Source organism: Carcharodon carcharias, chromosome 7 (assembly GCF_017639515.1).
Source record: "Carcharodon carcharias isolate sCarCar2 chromosome 7, sCarCar2.pri, whole genome shotgun sequence".
Taxonomy (NCBI): domain Eukaryota; kingdom Metazoa; phylum Chordata; class Chondrichthyes; order Lamniformes; family Lamnidae; genus Carcharodon; species Carcharodon carcharias.
The window spans coordinates 127,660,021-127,673,708 of NC_054473.1; the positions used below are offsets into that span (position 1 = coordinate 127,660,021).

General features: G+C 43.5%; 1 protein-coding gene across 1 annotated transcript in view; it reads right to left on the minus strand.

The window, feature by feature from the left end:
- The window catches only part of LOC121280044 (BTB/POZ domain-containing protein KCTD19-like), a 144,954-nt gene that overhangs the window by 110,951 nt on the left and 20,315 nt on the right, over window positions 1-13,688 (minus strand). The window contains exons 5-6 of the mRNA XM_041191674.1: window positions 13,412-13,543; window positions 11,426-11,648 (exon numbers count right to left, since the gene is read on the minus strand). Of these exons, the coding sequence (XP_041047608.1) occupies window positions 11,426-11,648; window positions 13,412-13,543 (355 nt within the window). The remainder of the gene's footprint in view (window positions 1-11,425; window positions 11,649-13,411; window positions 13,544-13,688) is intronic.

Here is a 13,688-nt window from a genome sequence, read left to right on the forward strand (position 1 = left end):
CTGGTCAATAATAACCTATCTAAATGTTGATGCTGGGGGACTGGTAATGCCATTGAATATCAAGATCAGATGATTAGATTCTCTCTGATTGGAGATGATCATTGTCTGACACTTGTGTGGTACAAATGTTACTTGTCACTTATCAGCCCAAGCCTGAATGTAGTCCAGGTCCTGCTGCATATGGGCACGACTGCTTCAGTATCTGAGGAGTTGCGAATGGTAGTGAACATTGTCAGCAAACGTCCCCATTTCTGATGTTATTTTGGAGAAAAGGTCATTGACAAAGCAGCTAATGATCATTGAGCCAAGGAAAATATCCTGAGGAACTCCTGCTGCAATGTCCTGGAACTGGGATGATTGGCCTCCAACAATCACAACCATCTTCCTTGTACTAGATATGATTCTGACCAGTGGAGAGTTCCTCCCCCCAACCGCACTGATTCCCACTGACTTAAATTCTGCTCGGGCTCCTTGATGTCACACTCAGTCAAATGCTGTCTTGAGGCAAAGGTAGTCACTCTCACCTCACCTCTGGAATTCAGCTCTTTTGTCCATGTTTTGACCAATTCTGTAATGAGGTCTAAAGCTAGGTGGCCCTGGCGGAACCCAAACTGAGCATCAAGAGTTTATTGCTGGGTAAGTGCTGCTTAACATCACAGTCAATGACATGTTCAATCACTTTGCTGATGATTGGTAGCACCACTACTGACTGAGCTGGCTGAGTCCTGAAGAATATACCTGCCAGACTGACAATTGGAAGCAGACTTTACCAGGCTGGCATCTCATTTTTGGGTATGTCTGTTGTTGCTTCTGGCATTCTCTTCTACACTGTTCAATGAATCATGGTTGGTCATTTAGCTTGATGGTAATGGTAGAGTAAGGGATATGCCAGACCAGGAGGTTACAGATTGTGGTTGAATATAATTCTGCTATTGATAATGCCCCACAGTGCTAGATCTGTTCTGAATCCATTCCATTTAGTATGGTGATAGTGCACACATGTTGGAGGGTGTCCTCAACATGAAGATGTGACTTCTACTTCACAAGGACTGTACAGTAGTCACTCTTACCAATACTGTCATGGACAGATGCATCTGCAACAGGTAGATTGGTGAAGACAAGAGCAAGTAAGGTTTTCCCTTTTGTTGGTTCTCTCACCACCTGCTGCAGGCTCAATCTAGCAGCTTTTTAAAAATTCATTCACGGGATGTGGGCTTTGCTGGCTGGGCCAGCATTTATTGCCCATTCCTCGTTGCCCTTGATAAGGTGGTGGCGAGCTGTCTTCTTGAACTGCTGCAGTCCATGTGGTATAAGTACACCCATAGTGCTGTTAGGAAGGGAGTTCCAGGATTTCGACCCAGCTACAGTGACTCAGCCAGCTCAGTCAGTAGTGGCACACCAAGCAACATTTGATGATGGACATTGAAGTCAACCACCCAGAGTCCATTCTGTTTCCTTGCTGACTCAGTGCTTCCTCCAAGGGGTTTTCAACATGGAGGAGTACTGATTCATCACTTGAAGGGAGGCAGTCAGCACACGGTTTTGTTGCGACGAGGCTTCAAGGGATCCAAATTCAATGCTGAGGATTCCCAGAGCCACTCTTTCCAGATGAAAACCATTGTGCTGCTATTTCTGATGGGTTTGTCCTGCCGGTGGGACAGGACATAACCAGGGATAGTGATGAAGGAGTCTGGAAAATTAGCTGCAAGTTATGATTCAGTGTGTATAACTATGTCAAGTTGCTGATTGACTAGTCTGCGGGGCAGCACTCCCAATTTTGGCATAAGTCCCAGATGTTACTGAAGAGGATTTTGCAAGATTGACTGGGCAGGGTATGCCTTTGCCTTTCTCAGAATGGCAGCATTTGTCCTCTCTTCACTTCAATTTTTCCCTTGCTGTTGCCTCTCAACCATCTATCCCAGACTGCTGCCACCCATGCCAAGATGGTGTAGTCCAAAACCAGGTTTCCTAGAACAAGAGTTGCTCAAGGTCTTCCTGCAAAACCATCTGCAATCTCCCCCACTGAAAGTCAGCAGCCTCCCACAATCATGCTGCAGCTACTAGGACAGGCAAAGGTACACAGAAGAATATTAATAAGGAATGCACAAGGGTGATTGAAGGGCTTGATAGTGGATAGGCAATAGCTTATATTTAAGGAATGAATGAAGGCATTGCAAGAGTTATACATTCCTTTCTGGCACAAAGATACAACAGGAAAAGTGGCCCAACCATGGCTAACAAAAGAAATTAAGAATATCATCAGATCCAAAATGTTGCTAGAAAAAGTAGCAAGTCCAAGGATTGGGAGTAGTTTAGAATTCAGCAAAGGAGGTCAAAGAGGTTGATTTAGAGGGGAAAAATAGAATATGAGAATAAACATGTAAGGAACATAAAGACAGACTGCATGCAGAAGACCACCACCAATCTTGATAAATGCTCTCCCGGGCCACTGCAGAACAATGCAAGCAACAGAAACATTTCAGAATCTCAGTGGTCTCATTTATCACATTTCATGTGGCAGCATGGCTTTCTTTGTATGCATACTTCCCACGTGTGTGTGGGTTGCACATCTGAGTCATGAGTCATGTCATCAATGGATAGCCCTTGTCACCTAGTAACTAATCTCCAGTTTGTTGTGGTGGCACAAATGCACATGGCACAGCAGGCTTTTGCAGAATGAAGACAGCATGACTACTGCCACTGATCTGCAATAAATGCTATGTGCGGTCATATATCAAACGGACATCAAAGGAGTGGAATTGCTTTTAGTTGCAGCACATCTCAGGAGCTGTCATGTGGCGCCTGTAGAATTATTTGCATGCAGTCAACAGCATATTGCACTATGAAGAAGCCTACAAGCCGTGTTAAGTCACATGAATATTCCACCTGCTTCTCTCTGGCTCATTTGGAATACAAAGCATCAATGTTCTCTCTTAGGTAGCACAAAGTCCACTTTGATGGAGAAGTGTACTGCTAGATAAAGTACTTAACCCAGGGACAAAAACAGAAAATGCTGAAAAAACTCAGTGGGTCTGACAGCATCTGTGGAGGGAGAAAAACAAAGTTAATGTTTTGAGTCCGTATGACCCTTCTTCAGAGCTCTGATGGACACCAGTGTGATTCACAGCAACCACATTTAATTCACACTAAGTGTCCAGCAGCTCAAGGTACTTTAGCTCAGAATTAGTGAGTCTGAGTCCAAGCTTGGATACTGCAATGCATCAGGGGAGGGGAAAGTTACCTGGACACTGCGTTCCAGGAAGCAGTCACAACCCTTAGGTACTTCAGATTTGGTTCCTGGTCAGGGACACGGTGGTGTGACTATGAGTAAGGCAGGTACAGGGATCCTAAAGATAGCACTGGAGAAGCCGCAGCCCTTGCAGTTGTCCAACAAGTTTGACATTCTTGCAGCCTATGTGGATGAGAGAAAGGCCAGTAGCAAGGATAAGCAAATGACCACAGCACCATGGTACAGAGGTCCATTCAACTAGCAGGAGTAAAAATAAATGTAAAGGTACTAAGGGACAGCATAGTTAGGGGGATAGATACTGCTCTCTGCAGCCAAGAGTATGAGTCCTGAGTGCCTGCCCGGTGCCAGGGTTAAGGGCATCTCCTCAGGGCTGGTGAGGTGCTTGGGTGGGAGGGGAGGATCCAGTTGTCATGGTCCATATAGGTGCCAACAACATAGGTAAGACCAAGGAAGAGGTTTTGCTGAGTTGTGTATAAGCAACTAGATGCAAAATTAAAAGGCAGAACCAGAAAGATAATAATCTTTGTATTACTATCTCAGCCACGCTCAATTTGGCATAGAGTAAATAAAATCGAGAGTTGAATCCATAGCTCAAAGATTGGTGTGGGAGAAACGGGTTTCAATTCATGAGGCGTAGGCATCTGCACAGGTAAAAGAGGGAGCTGTACCAATGGGACAGCCATCGCTTGAAATCCACAGGAACCAGTGTCCTGGAAGATCATATGACTATAGAGGGCTTAAAAATAAATAGTTGGGGTGGGGTGGGGGGGGGGGGGATGTTCAAATGATGGGAGATTTAGGAAGATAACAAGAAAGGACAACACAATACTGCAGGGTAACAAAACAAGGAATGAGTACTAGATGGTGATAGGGACAGAACGTACAGGCATAAGAGTGCACCAGCAAAGAGGGTCAGGATAGAGAAAAATGGTAAAAAGACAAAATTAACGGCTCTCATAAGAACGTAAGAAATAGGAACAGGAGTAGGCCATTCAGCCCCTCGAACCTGCTCCACCATTCAATAAGATCATGGCTGATCTTCTTGTGTTTCGATTTCCACATTCCTATCTTTGATTCCCTTGCCTAACAAGGATCTATCTACCTCAAAAATATTCAATAACCCTGCCTGCACCACCTTCTGCAGCAGAGATCCAAAGTCGTACAATCCTCTGAGGGAAAAAAATTCTCCTCATCTCTGTCCTAAAAGGGCAACCCCTAATTGTAAAACAATGCCCTCTAGTTCTGGACTCACCCACAAGAGGAAACATCCATTCAACGCCAACCTTGTCAAGGCCATTTAGGATCTTGTATACTTCAATCAAATCACCCCTCACTCTTGTAAACTCCAGTGGAAACAAGCCCAGTCCGCCCAACCTTTCCTCAAAAGACAATCCACTCATTCCAGGTATCAATCTAGTAAACCTCCTTTGAATCGCCTCCAATACATTTACATCCTTCCTTAAGGAGGCCAAAACTGCATACAGTACTCAAGGTGTGGTCTCACCAAAGCCCTGTATAGCTGAAGCATAACTTACTTTTATGTTCAATCTCTCTCCTACAAAGATTAGCATTCCATTAACCTTCTTAATTACTTGCTGTACCTGCATACTAACTTATGATTCATATACTAGAACAGCTTGATCCCTCTGCTCAAGGTCTACAGTCTTCTTGCCTTTCAGAGCCATGTCTTCTTTGTTGCAGTCCTGGGCTAGAAGCACTGAGCACAGCTGTACTTTAAATGTGGTACCTGGCGTGATGAAGCAGCAAGGTGACGGTGTGGCAGGCAAGTTGGAGCCCACCCGCCATTGAAACAGCGTGTATTCCAGGAATGCATAATTAATGCAGCAGATTTGGGACGATATGGCGTGAAAAGCCGCCATTGTGCTCACTACCGCACTTAGTGCAAATCTGGGACGATTCCGCCCATGGTTGCAGGGTGACCAAGGCTGGGTATTAAACATTCAAAGGTTTTTGACGTTTTGGAAAGATAGGAAGAAAGGAAAAGGAAGTGGGGTAATTTTGTTATTAAAGGATGAGATCAGCACAGTAGTGAGAAATGATCTTGACTAGAAAAATCAACATGTAGAATCAGTTTGCGTGGAAGTAGAAATCAATCAGCAACTAGCCTGCAAGTAGTTGATGATCCTTTTAAATAGCACTGTGGGGGTAGAAGAGTTTATTCCTTCTGCTGAATGCACATTCAGCTGTGTTGTTTTTAAAAGATGGCATTAGCTAGAGAGTCAAGCTCCAAAATGGCATGACCGGCATCAAACAACGTGCCTATTCTACATATTTCCAAGAGACACTCCCTGTGTGCACCAAACACCCTAGCTAAAAGGCATCTGGTATGCCTTGCATCAGGAGTTTGCAAGCGCACTGCATACACTATCACAAGGTATTCATTGTGCCAAAAGACCAGGCACTAAGGAGTCGAATTATGTTGCCAAGGATCACAAGGTTTTTTTTAAAAATTGAATTGGCTTCTTTCCACACACCAAATAAGCTTGATTTCAGTAGTAAACTGGCAGAAGGAGCAAGATCGATAAAGTGACTTCAACACTAAATTTCATTCAGGCTTAGATAAGAGAGATAAGACTGAATCATATATATATGATAGATTCAGTAGGTGAAAGAACAGTAGAGATTTTGCATTCTGCACAAGCATTTGAAAATTAAGTATTTTGAAACATTAGTAAATCAAAGGCTCCTTCATCAGCATTTTATAAACCCACAACCTCTACCACCTAGAAAAATCGAGGGCAGATGCATGGGAACATCACCACCTGCAAATTCCCCTCCAAGTCACACACTACCCTGACTTGGAAATATATAATTCCTTCACTGTTGCTGGGTCAAAGTCCTGGAACTCTCACCCTAACAACACTGGAGTGTGGCAGTTCAAGAAGGTGGCTCACCATCCCCTTCTCAAGTGCAATTAGGGATGGGCAACAAATGCTGGCCTTGCCAGTGATACTCTCAGCCCATGAATGAATAAAAAAAAAAACTAGCCCAAGAAAGACTTATTTGGATTCAATGAGGGTGAAATTGGTCTATGTCAATACAGCATGGAATGAGCCAAAAGGGTATCAATCGGCAACTGATTTTTCACACAGCAGTTCATATTGCCAAGATTTTAAATTCCAAATCAAGTAATAGATACCGGGAGATTAGGAAACAAGTCTCCAAGTAGAGATAAAAACAAAAAAACTGTGGATGCTGGAAATCCAAAACAAAAACAGAATTACCTGGAAAACCTCAGCAGGTCTGGCAGCATCGGCGGAGAAGAAAAGAGTTGACGTTTCGAGTCCTCATGACCCTTCGACAGAACTTGAGTTCGAATCCAAGAAAGAGTTGAAATATAAGCTGGTTTAAGGTGTGTGTGTGGGGGGCAGAGAGATTGAGAGACAGAGAGGTTGGGGGGGGGTGGTGTGTGGTTGTAGGGACAAACAAGCAGTGATAGAAGCAGATCATCAAAAGATGTCAACCACAATAGTACAATAGAACACATAGGTGTTAAAGTTAAAGTTGGTGATATTATCTAAACGAATGTGCTAATTAAGAATGGATGGTAGGGCACTCAAGGTATAGATCTAGTGGGGGGTTTTTTTTTATAATGGAAATAGGTGGGAAAAGGAAAATCTTTATAATTTATTGGCAAAAAAAGGAAGGGGGAAACAGAAAGGGGGTGGGGATGGGGGAGGGAGCTCACGACCTAAAGTTGTTGAATTCAATATTCAGTCCGGAAGGCTGTAAAGTCCCTAGTCGGAAGATGAGATGTTGTTCCTCCAGTTTGCGTTGGGCTTCACTGGAACAATGCAGCAAGCCAAGGACAGACATGTGGGCAAGAGAGCAGGGTGGAGTGTTAAAATGGCAAGCGACAGGGAGGTTTGGGTCATTCTTGCGGACAGACCGCAGGTGTTCTGCAAAGCGGTCGCCCAGTTTACGTTTGGTCTCTCCAATGTAGAGGAGACCACATTGGGAACAACGAATGCAGTAGACTAAGTTGGGGGAAATGCAAGTGAAATGCTGCTTCACTTGAAAGGAGTGTTTGGGTCCTTGGCCGGTGAAGAGAGAGGAAGTGAAGGGGCAGGTGTTGCATCTTTTGCGTGGGCATGGGGTGGTGCCATAGGAGGGGGTTGAGGAGTAGGGGGTGATGGAGGAGTGGACCAGGGTGTCCCGGAGGGAGCGATCCCTATGGAATGCCGATAAGGGGGGTGAAGGGAAGACGTGTTTGGTGGTGGCATCATGCTGGAGTACTTCGGTGCCACTTCATGCTCTCGTCGGGACTTGGAAAAATTTATTAATTTTGCTTCCAATCTCCACCCCTCCATCATTTTCACGTGGTCCATCTCTGACACTTCCCTTCCCTTCCTTGACCTCTCTGTCTCAATCTCTGGTGATAGACTGTCCACCAATATCCATTACAAACCCACCGACTCCCACAGCTATCTCGACTACAGCTCCTCACACCCCGCTTCCTGGAAGGACTCCATCCCATTCTCTCAGTTTCTTCGCCTCCGTCGCATCTGTTCCGATGATGCTACCTTCAAAAACAGTTCCTCTGACATGTCCTCCTTCTTCCTTAACCGAGGTTTTCCACCCACGGTCGTTGACAGGGCCCTCAACCGTGTCCGGCCCATCTCCCGCGCATCCGCCCTCACTCCTTCTCCTCCCTCCCAGAAACATGATAGGGTCCCCCTTGTCCTCACTTATCACCCCACCAGCCTCCGCATTCAAAGGATCATCCTCCGCCATTTCCGCCAACTTCAGCATGATGCCACTACCAAACACATCTTCCCTTCACCCCCCTTATCGGCATTCCGTAGGGATCGCTCCCTCCGGGACACCCTGGTCCACTCCTCCATCACCCCCTACTCCTCAACACCCTCCTATGGCACAACCCCATGCCCACGCAAAAGATGCAACACCTGCCCCTTCACTTCCTCTCTCCTCACCGTCCAAGGACCCAAACACTCCTTTCAAGTGAAGCAGCATTTCACTTGCATTTCCCCCAACTTAGTCTACTGCATTCGTTGCTCCCAATGTGGTCTCCTCTACATTGGAGAGACCAAACGTAAACTGGGCGACCGCTTTGCAGAACACCTGTGGTCTGTCCGCAAGAATGACCCAAACCTCCCTGTCGCTTGCCATTTTAACACTCCACCCTGCTCTCTTGCCCACGTGTCTGTCCTTGGCTTGCTGCATTGTTCCAGTGAAGCACAACGCAAACTGGAGGAACAACACCTCATCTTCCGACTAGGGACTTTACAGCCTTCCGGACTGAATATTTAATTCAACAACTTTAGGTCGTGAGCTCCCTCCCCCATCCCCACCCCCTTTCTGTTTCCCCCTTCCTCCTTTTTTTTTCCCCAATAAATTATAAAGATTTTCCTTTTCCCACCTATTTCCATTATATAAAAAAAAATATAAAAAAAAAAATAAATAAAAAAAAACCCACTAGAGCTATACCTTGAGTGCCCTACCATCCATTCTTAATTAGCACATTCGTTTAGATAATATCACCAACTTTAACTTTAACACCTATGTGTTCTATTGTACTATTGTGGTTGACATCTTTTGATGATCTGCTTCTATCACTGCTTGTTTGTCCCTACAACCACACCAACCCCCTCCACCTCTCTGTCTCTCTATCTCTCCGCCCCCCACACACACACCTTAAACCAGCTTATATTTCAGCTCTTTCCTGGACTCAAACTCAAGTTCTGTCGAAGGGTCATGAGGACTCGAAACGTCAACTCTTTTCTTCTCCGCCGATGCTGCCAGACCTGCTGAGTTTTTCCAGGTAATTCTGTTTTTGTTTTGGATTTCCAGCATCCGCAGTTTTTTTGTTTTTACCAAAATAACATTTGATGTTCCGACCTAATCAAGTACTGAAATCTACATTTCATCTGAAAGACAGCACCTCTAGCAGTGTGGCATTCCCTCAGTACTGCAATGGAGCATCTGCCTTGATGTTTGTGCTCAAGTCCCAGCGTGGGATTTGAAGCAAGAACCATCTGACTCAGGGACAAGAATGCCACCAACTGAGATGTCACAGATTTGTTTTTCCATCCACCCTTGAAAATGCACACCAGGGTTTAAAATGCACAATTTGCCAGAATCCATCCAACGAGGTAGAAGGACTTGTTGAAAGGTCACCAAGATTCCATGTGGTCCTTCAGTCATGCATATCATGGGACTCAAGGCAGTATTCATGCTCCTTTGTTTCAATCCCTTAACCACCAGCAAAACTGGAGATCAAGATTTTGCTGGGTCTATAAATCTGCTACCCTCTGGTTCTTTTGCCAATTACCTTGAATCTCTGTCCTCTGGTTACTGATCCTTCTGCCACCAGGAAGTTTCTCCTTATTTACCTAATCAATATCCTTCAGGGTTTTGAACACCTCAATTAAATTTACCCTTAACCTTCTCTGCTTTAAGGAGAACAATCCCATTTCTCTCATCTCCTCACTTAACTGAGGTTTCTGATTCCCAATACCATTATAAATGTGGCTATAAAAAATTCCAATGTAAAAAATTGACAGGACATACACAGAGAAGGATGAAAGATATATAACCATTCTACTGGGTAAAGGCAAAACCTGAAGGCCCCAGGTCCAAATCCTGATCTCAACTGTTAGCTGATCTAAACCAGGAAAGCAGCTAGTGCTGTGCTGCCTTCCTCAGCACCATTAAAGGTGCAGGGAAAAAAGGAATGGTGTTTACACCTGCTCAAAAGTGTGCATCGGTTATAATAGGACAGGGTCTGACTACAGTGTCAAACAGCCTGTCAACATTCACTGTGCAAGCCTGCATATGAAGAACGACAACTCAGAAAAGGGACAGAAGGAATGCCAGTATCCATGGCACCAGGCCTCAGCACAAATTAACACCTTCAGGAGAGAAATTAGAAAAATTGGGAAACAAAAACTATATAATAATTTACTTAGGTTTTAAAAATCTTTGAAAAGTCAAGTGAAAAATAAGTTGAAATTTTAAAATCCCAGTGTATATACTTGGAAAACCATAATGCAAAGCAAAACCGCAGTAATCAAATAATCTTGAATGTACACTTACCTTGTGCTATTCGCAGTGCTCCTCCACGTGCGTTTGCCTCCTCTAACTTGTTAGCTGCACTCCTCGGGAAATGCCCACATCTAGCCACAGACCATTGGTCAACTTACCTTAACTACTTCTGTTGGGACCTATGTAACAGCCATCGACTAAATCAGAAGATCCTGCGGATCTGATGTGGCTCACAAGTCATAGTTTGCTTACTCCTGTTCAGGTGGTAGAGGTCACACATTTGGAAGGTGCTATTGAAGGAGCCTTGGTGAATAGCTGCAGTGCATCTCGTAGATGTTACACACTGCTCCCACTGTGTGCCAGTGATGGAGGGAGTGAATGTTCAAGGTGGTAGATGGGTGTCAATCAAATAGGCTGCTTTGGCCTGGATGGTAGCAAACTTCATGAGCGTTTCTGAAGCGGCATTCCTCCAGGCAAGTGGAGAGTATTCCATCACACTTCCAACATATGTCTCCGAAAGTCAGGAGGAGCAGAATTCCCAGCCTCTAGTCTGCTCTTGTAGCCATAGTATTTATATGGCTAGTCCTGTTAGGTTTCTGATCAATTATCACCCCCAGGATGTTGATGGTGGGGGATTCAGTGACGGTAATCCCTTGACGTTGAACATCAAGGGGAAATAGTTAGATTCTCTTTTATTACAGATGATCATTGTCCTGCACTTGCACGCCATGAATGTTATTTGTCACTTATCAGCCTAAGCCTGAATGTTGTCTAGGTCTTGCTTTCAGGTGAAGCAAATGTCCTCTCCTAACTGAATCTGAAAATTTATTAATTCCAAAATTGGACAGCGTAAATGTAAGCATTGAGAAAGTCAAGGAGTTTTTTTGCAATGTGTTCAGGACTGTTCATAACTACCGGAAGGAAAGCATACTGTTATGTGCACTTAATGAATATATGATAGCACCATTTGATCTTCTATTATAGCAGTGAATATGAGATTAAAGTTCAGTTGAAAAATGTCTTACTTTTATAAAAATAGCTTTGGTATGTGATAGATATGGCACAAACATGATTTTAGACAGCAAATGCATTTGACACCTGCAGGCAATTAGAATAAAATTTAAATAACAATAAACCTAATATAAGCACCTGACATGTTTAAAAAGAACTCCATTGCCAAAAATATATAGCTTCATCCCATCAAGGCTGCTTTCAATGGAAAGCTGTCCTAGTGCTGAATCTGGGTATTTCACTAACAATTCCAGGACAAGGACATATAACGGTTTATCTGCCATTTCACATACAGAGTTACAACCCCCTTCAGAATGATGTATAGAACTGGCAGGGATAGAGACATCTTTGGAACTACCACCTATAATAAAAGAGAGGTGAAAATTAATGACTGCAAGTGGCCACAAAACATACAAGGGTAGATTTTCAACTTTCCGCCCAAGCGTAAAATTGCCATTGTAAATCAGCACCCAAATTTTGTTCCTATTTTGATTTTTGAAATGCTCATTTAGCCAGTTCAAAATCTACTCCACTAACTTATATTTAACCCTTATCTCCCAAAATTCATGGCAACCATTACATTGTAATGGTTCCTATATTACAATTGTAACTATGCTTCAAAAGTGCTTCATTAGCTATGAAGTGCCTTGGGGTGTCCTGAGATTGTGAAAGGCACAATATAAATGCAAGCCTTTTTTAAATGAACATTAATAGCAGCTTAGGTGCTGTACAGGATTTTATTTACAACATTAGCAGTATTCTTTGAAAGTGTTAGCTTCAAAAAAAACTGTGGCTAAACTCAACCATTATAAATATTGAGCAGAATTTTCTGCCTGCCAGGCGGGCCCGACCCAGTCTCAGGCGGGCAGGGAACCGATCCCCGCCGGAGAAGCGGGCTCCGCTGTCATTTTATGTGGGCTGGCCAATTAAAGCCTGCCCAGCGTGACGTCTGCTGGGAAGTGCATGCGCACGAAAAGTGCTGCCTCAGGGTGATCACTGACAGTCTTAAAAACGTTAAAATTAGAAAAAAATCCTTAACATGTTCCCCTCATGTGACAATGTCACATGAGATGGGACATGTTCATAAATTACACTAAAATTTTATTAAACTTTTTAAATCCCTACATGAAACCTCATCCCACCGGTGGAAGAGGTTTCATGTTTTTTCTATTGCTCACCAGGGTTCCTGGCCTGCCCGCCAACTTTAAGGTTGGACGGGCAGGTCCTTTAATTGTTTCAATGATCCTGTCAATGGCCTCAATTGGCCATTGACAGGTCGGTGGGCCCACAGCTGATTTTGCTGCGGGCCCGCCTTCCTGAAAATTTAAATGGGGCGGGATGACATCGGGGGTTCCCGCCCCCTGCTCACCGACGGCAAAATGCAGCCCATTGGGTTTGAAACTATGAGTAGCATATTTTTGTTAACACAAAAAAATCAATCTGAACCAATGAATTAATGTGGTTATAATTCTTTAAAATTAGTGCAATAGAGAATATAACATCATTGCTTAGTCACTGCAGCACCAACATCAGATTGCTAAAGCCTACTCTTTTCATATGTCTTGTTATTTCTTACGTTTACATTTTCCACTCTGATCAGCACAACTTTAGGGTGGCTATCTGAATGGGTTTAATAACCTGTTAATCATTGCCATTTATTAAATTTCAGTTCCATTTTTAAACTAATCCAAAAAAATTATACATAATTGGCCCTGTGAGCTTTTACTGTTAAATGATCAACAGCTGGCAACAGAAACAACCTATAAATTTTATTTGAATATAGCAAAGCTATTCCAAATTTGCCCATTTATAAAATGAACATCTGGGTAATCCAACAGCTCTTAATTTATTTGTTCAGACAAGTTTGACATGTTTCTTTTCTATAGATTTGGGGAAGAATTTTCTCCCCATCGGGGGGGGCTGAGCGGGAGCAGGCGTGGGTAGGCGCCTGCTGAACTGAAGATCTGAATGATGCGCAGTGACGTCGGGACACACACTGAACATCACCGGGCATCATTTTACGTGTTGACGAGTAGGCCCCGCCCCTGCACGCCAACCCGAAGGTTCTGGCCTTGATTAATTTTTAAAGATCCTTTGGATGTACATTTACCCTTTTTGACTGACCTGTGTCCATCCTATACGATTTCACAGCTTTTATGAGCTCTGGAATTTGAAGCATCTCCATCTCAGTCAAAAGAACATCTATTTCTGAAAACTTGTCAGGTACAAGAAGTTTCCCCGTCTGAAGAAAATTTGCTAAAAAATTGAATTTTAAAACAAGTTTGTCATTTTAACTCAATTCTGATTCACTTGCCATCAACACTAATCAAATAACTTTTTATATAAATGCCATTATACAATTTGCATTTACATAGCACCTTTAATGTAGAAAATACCCCAC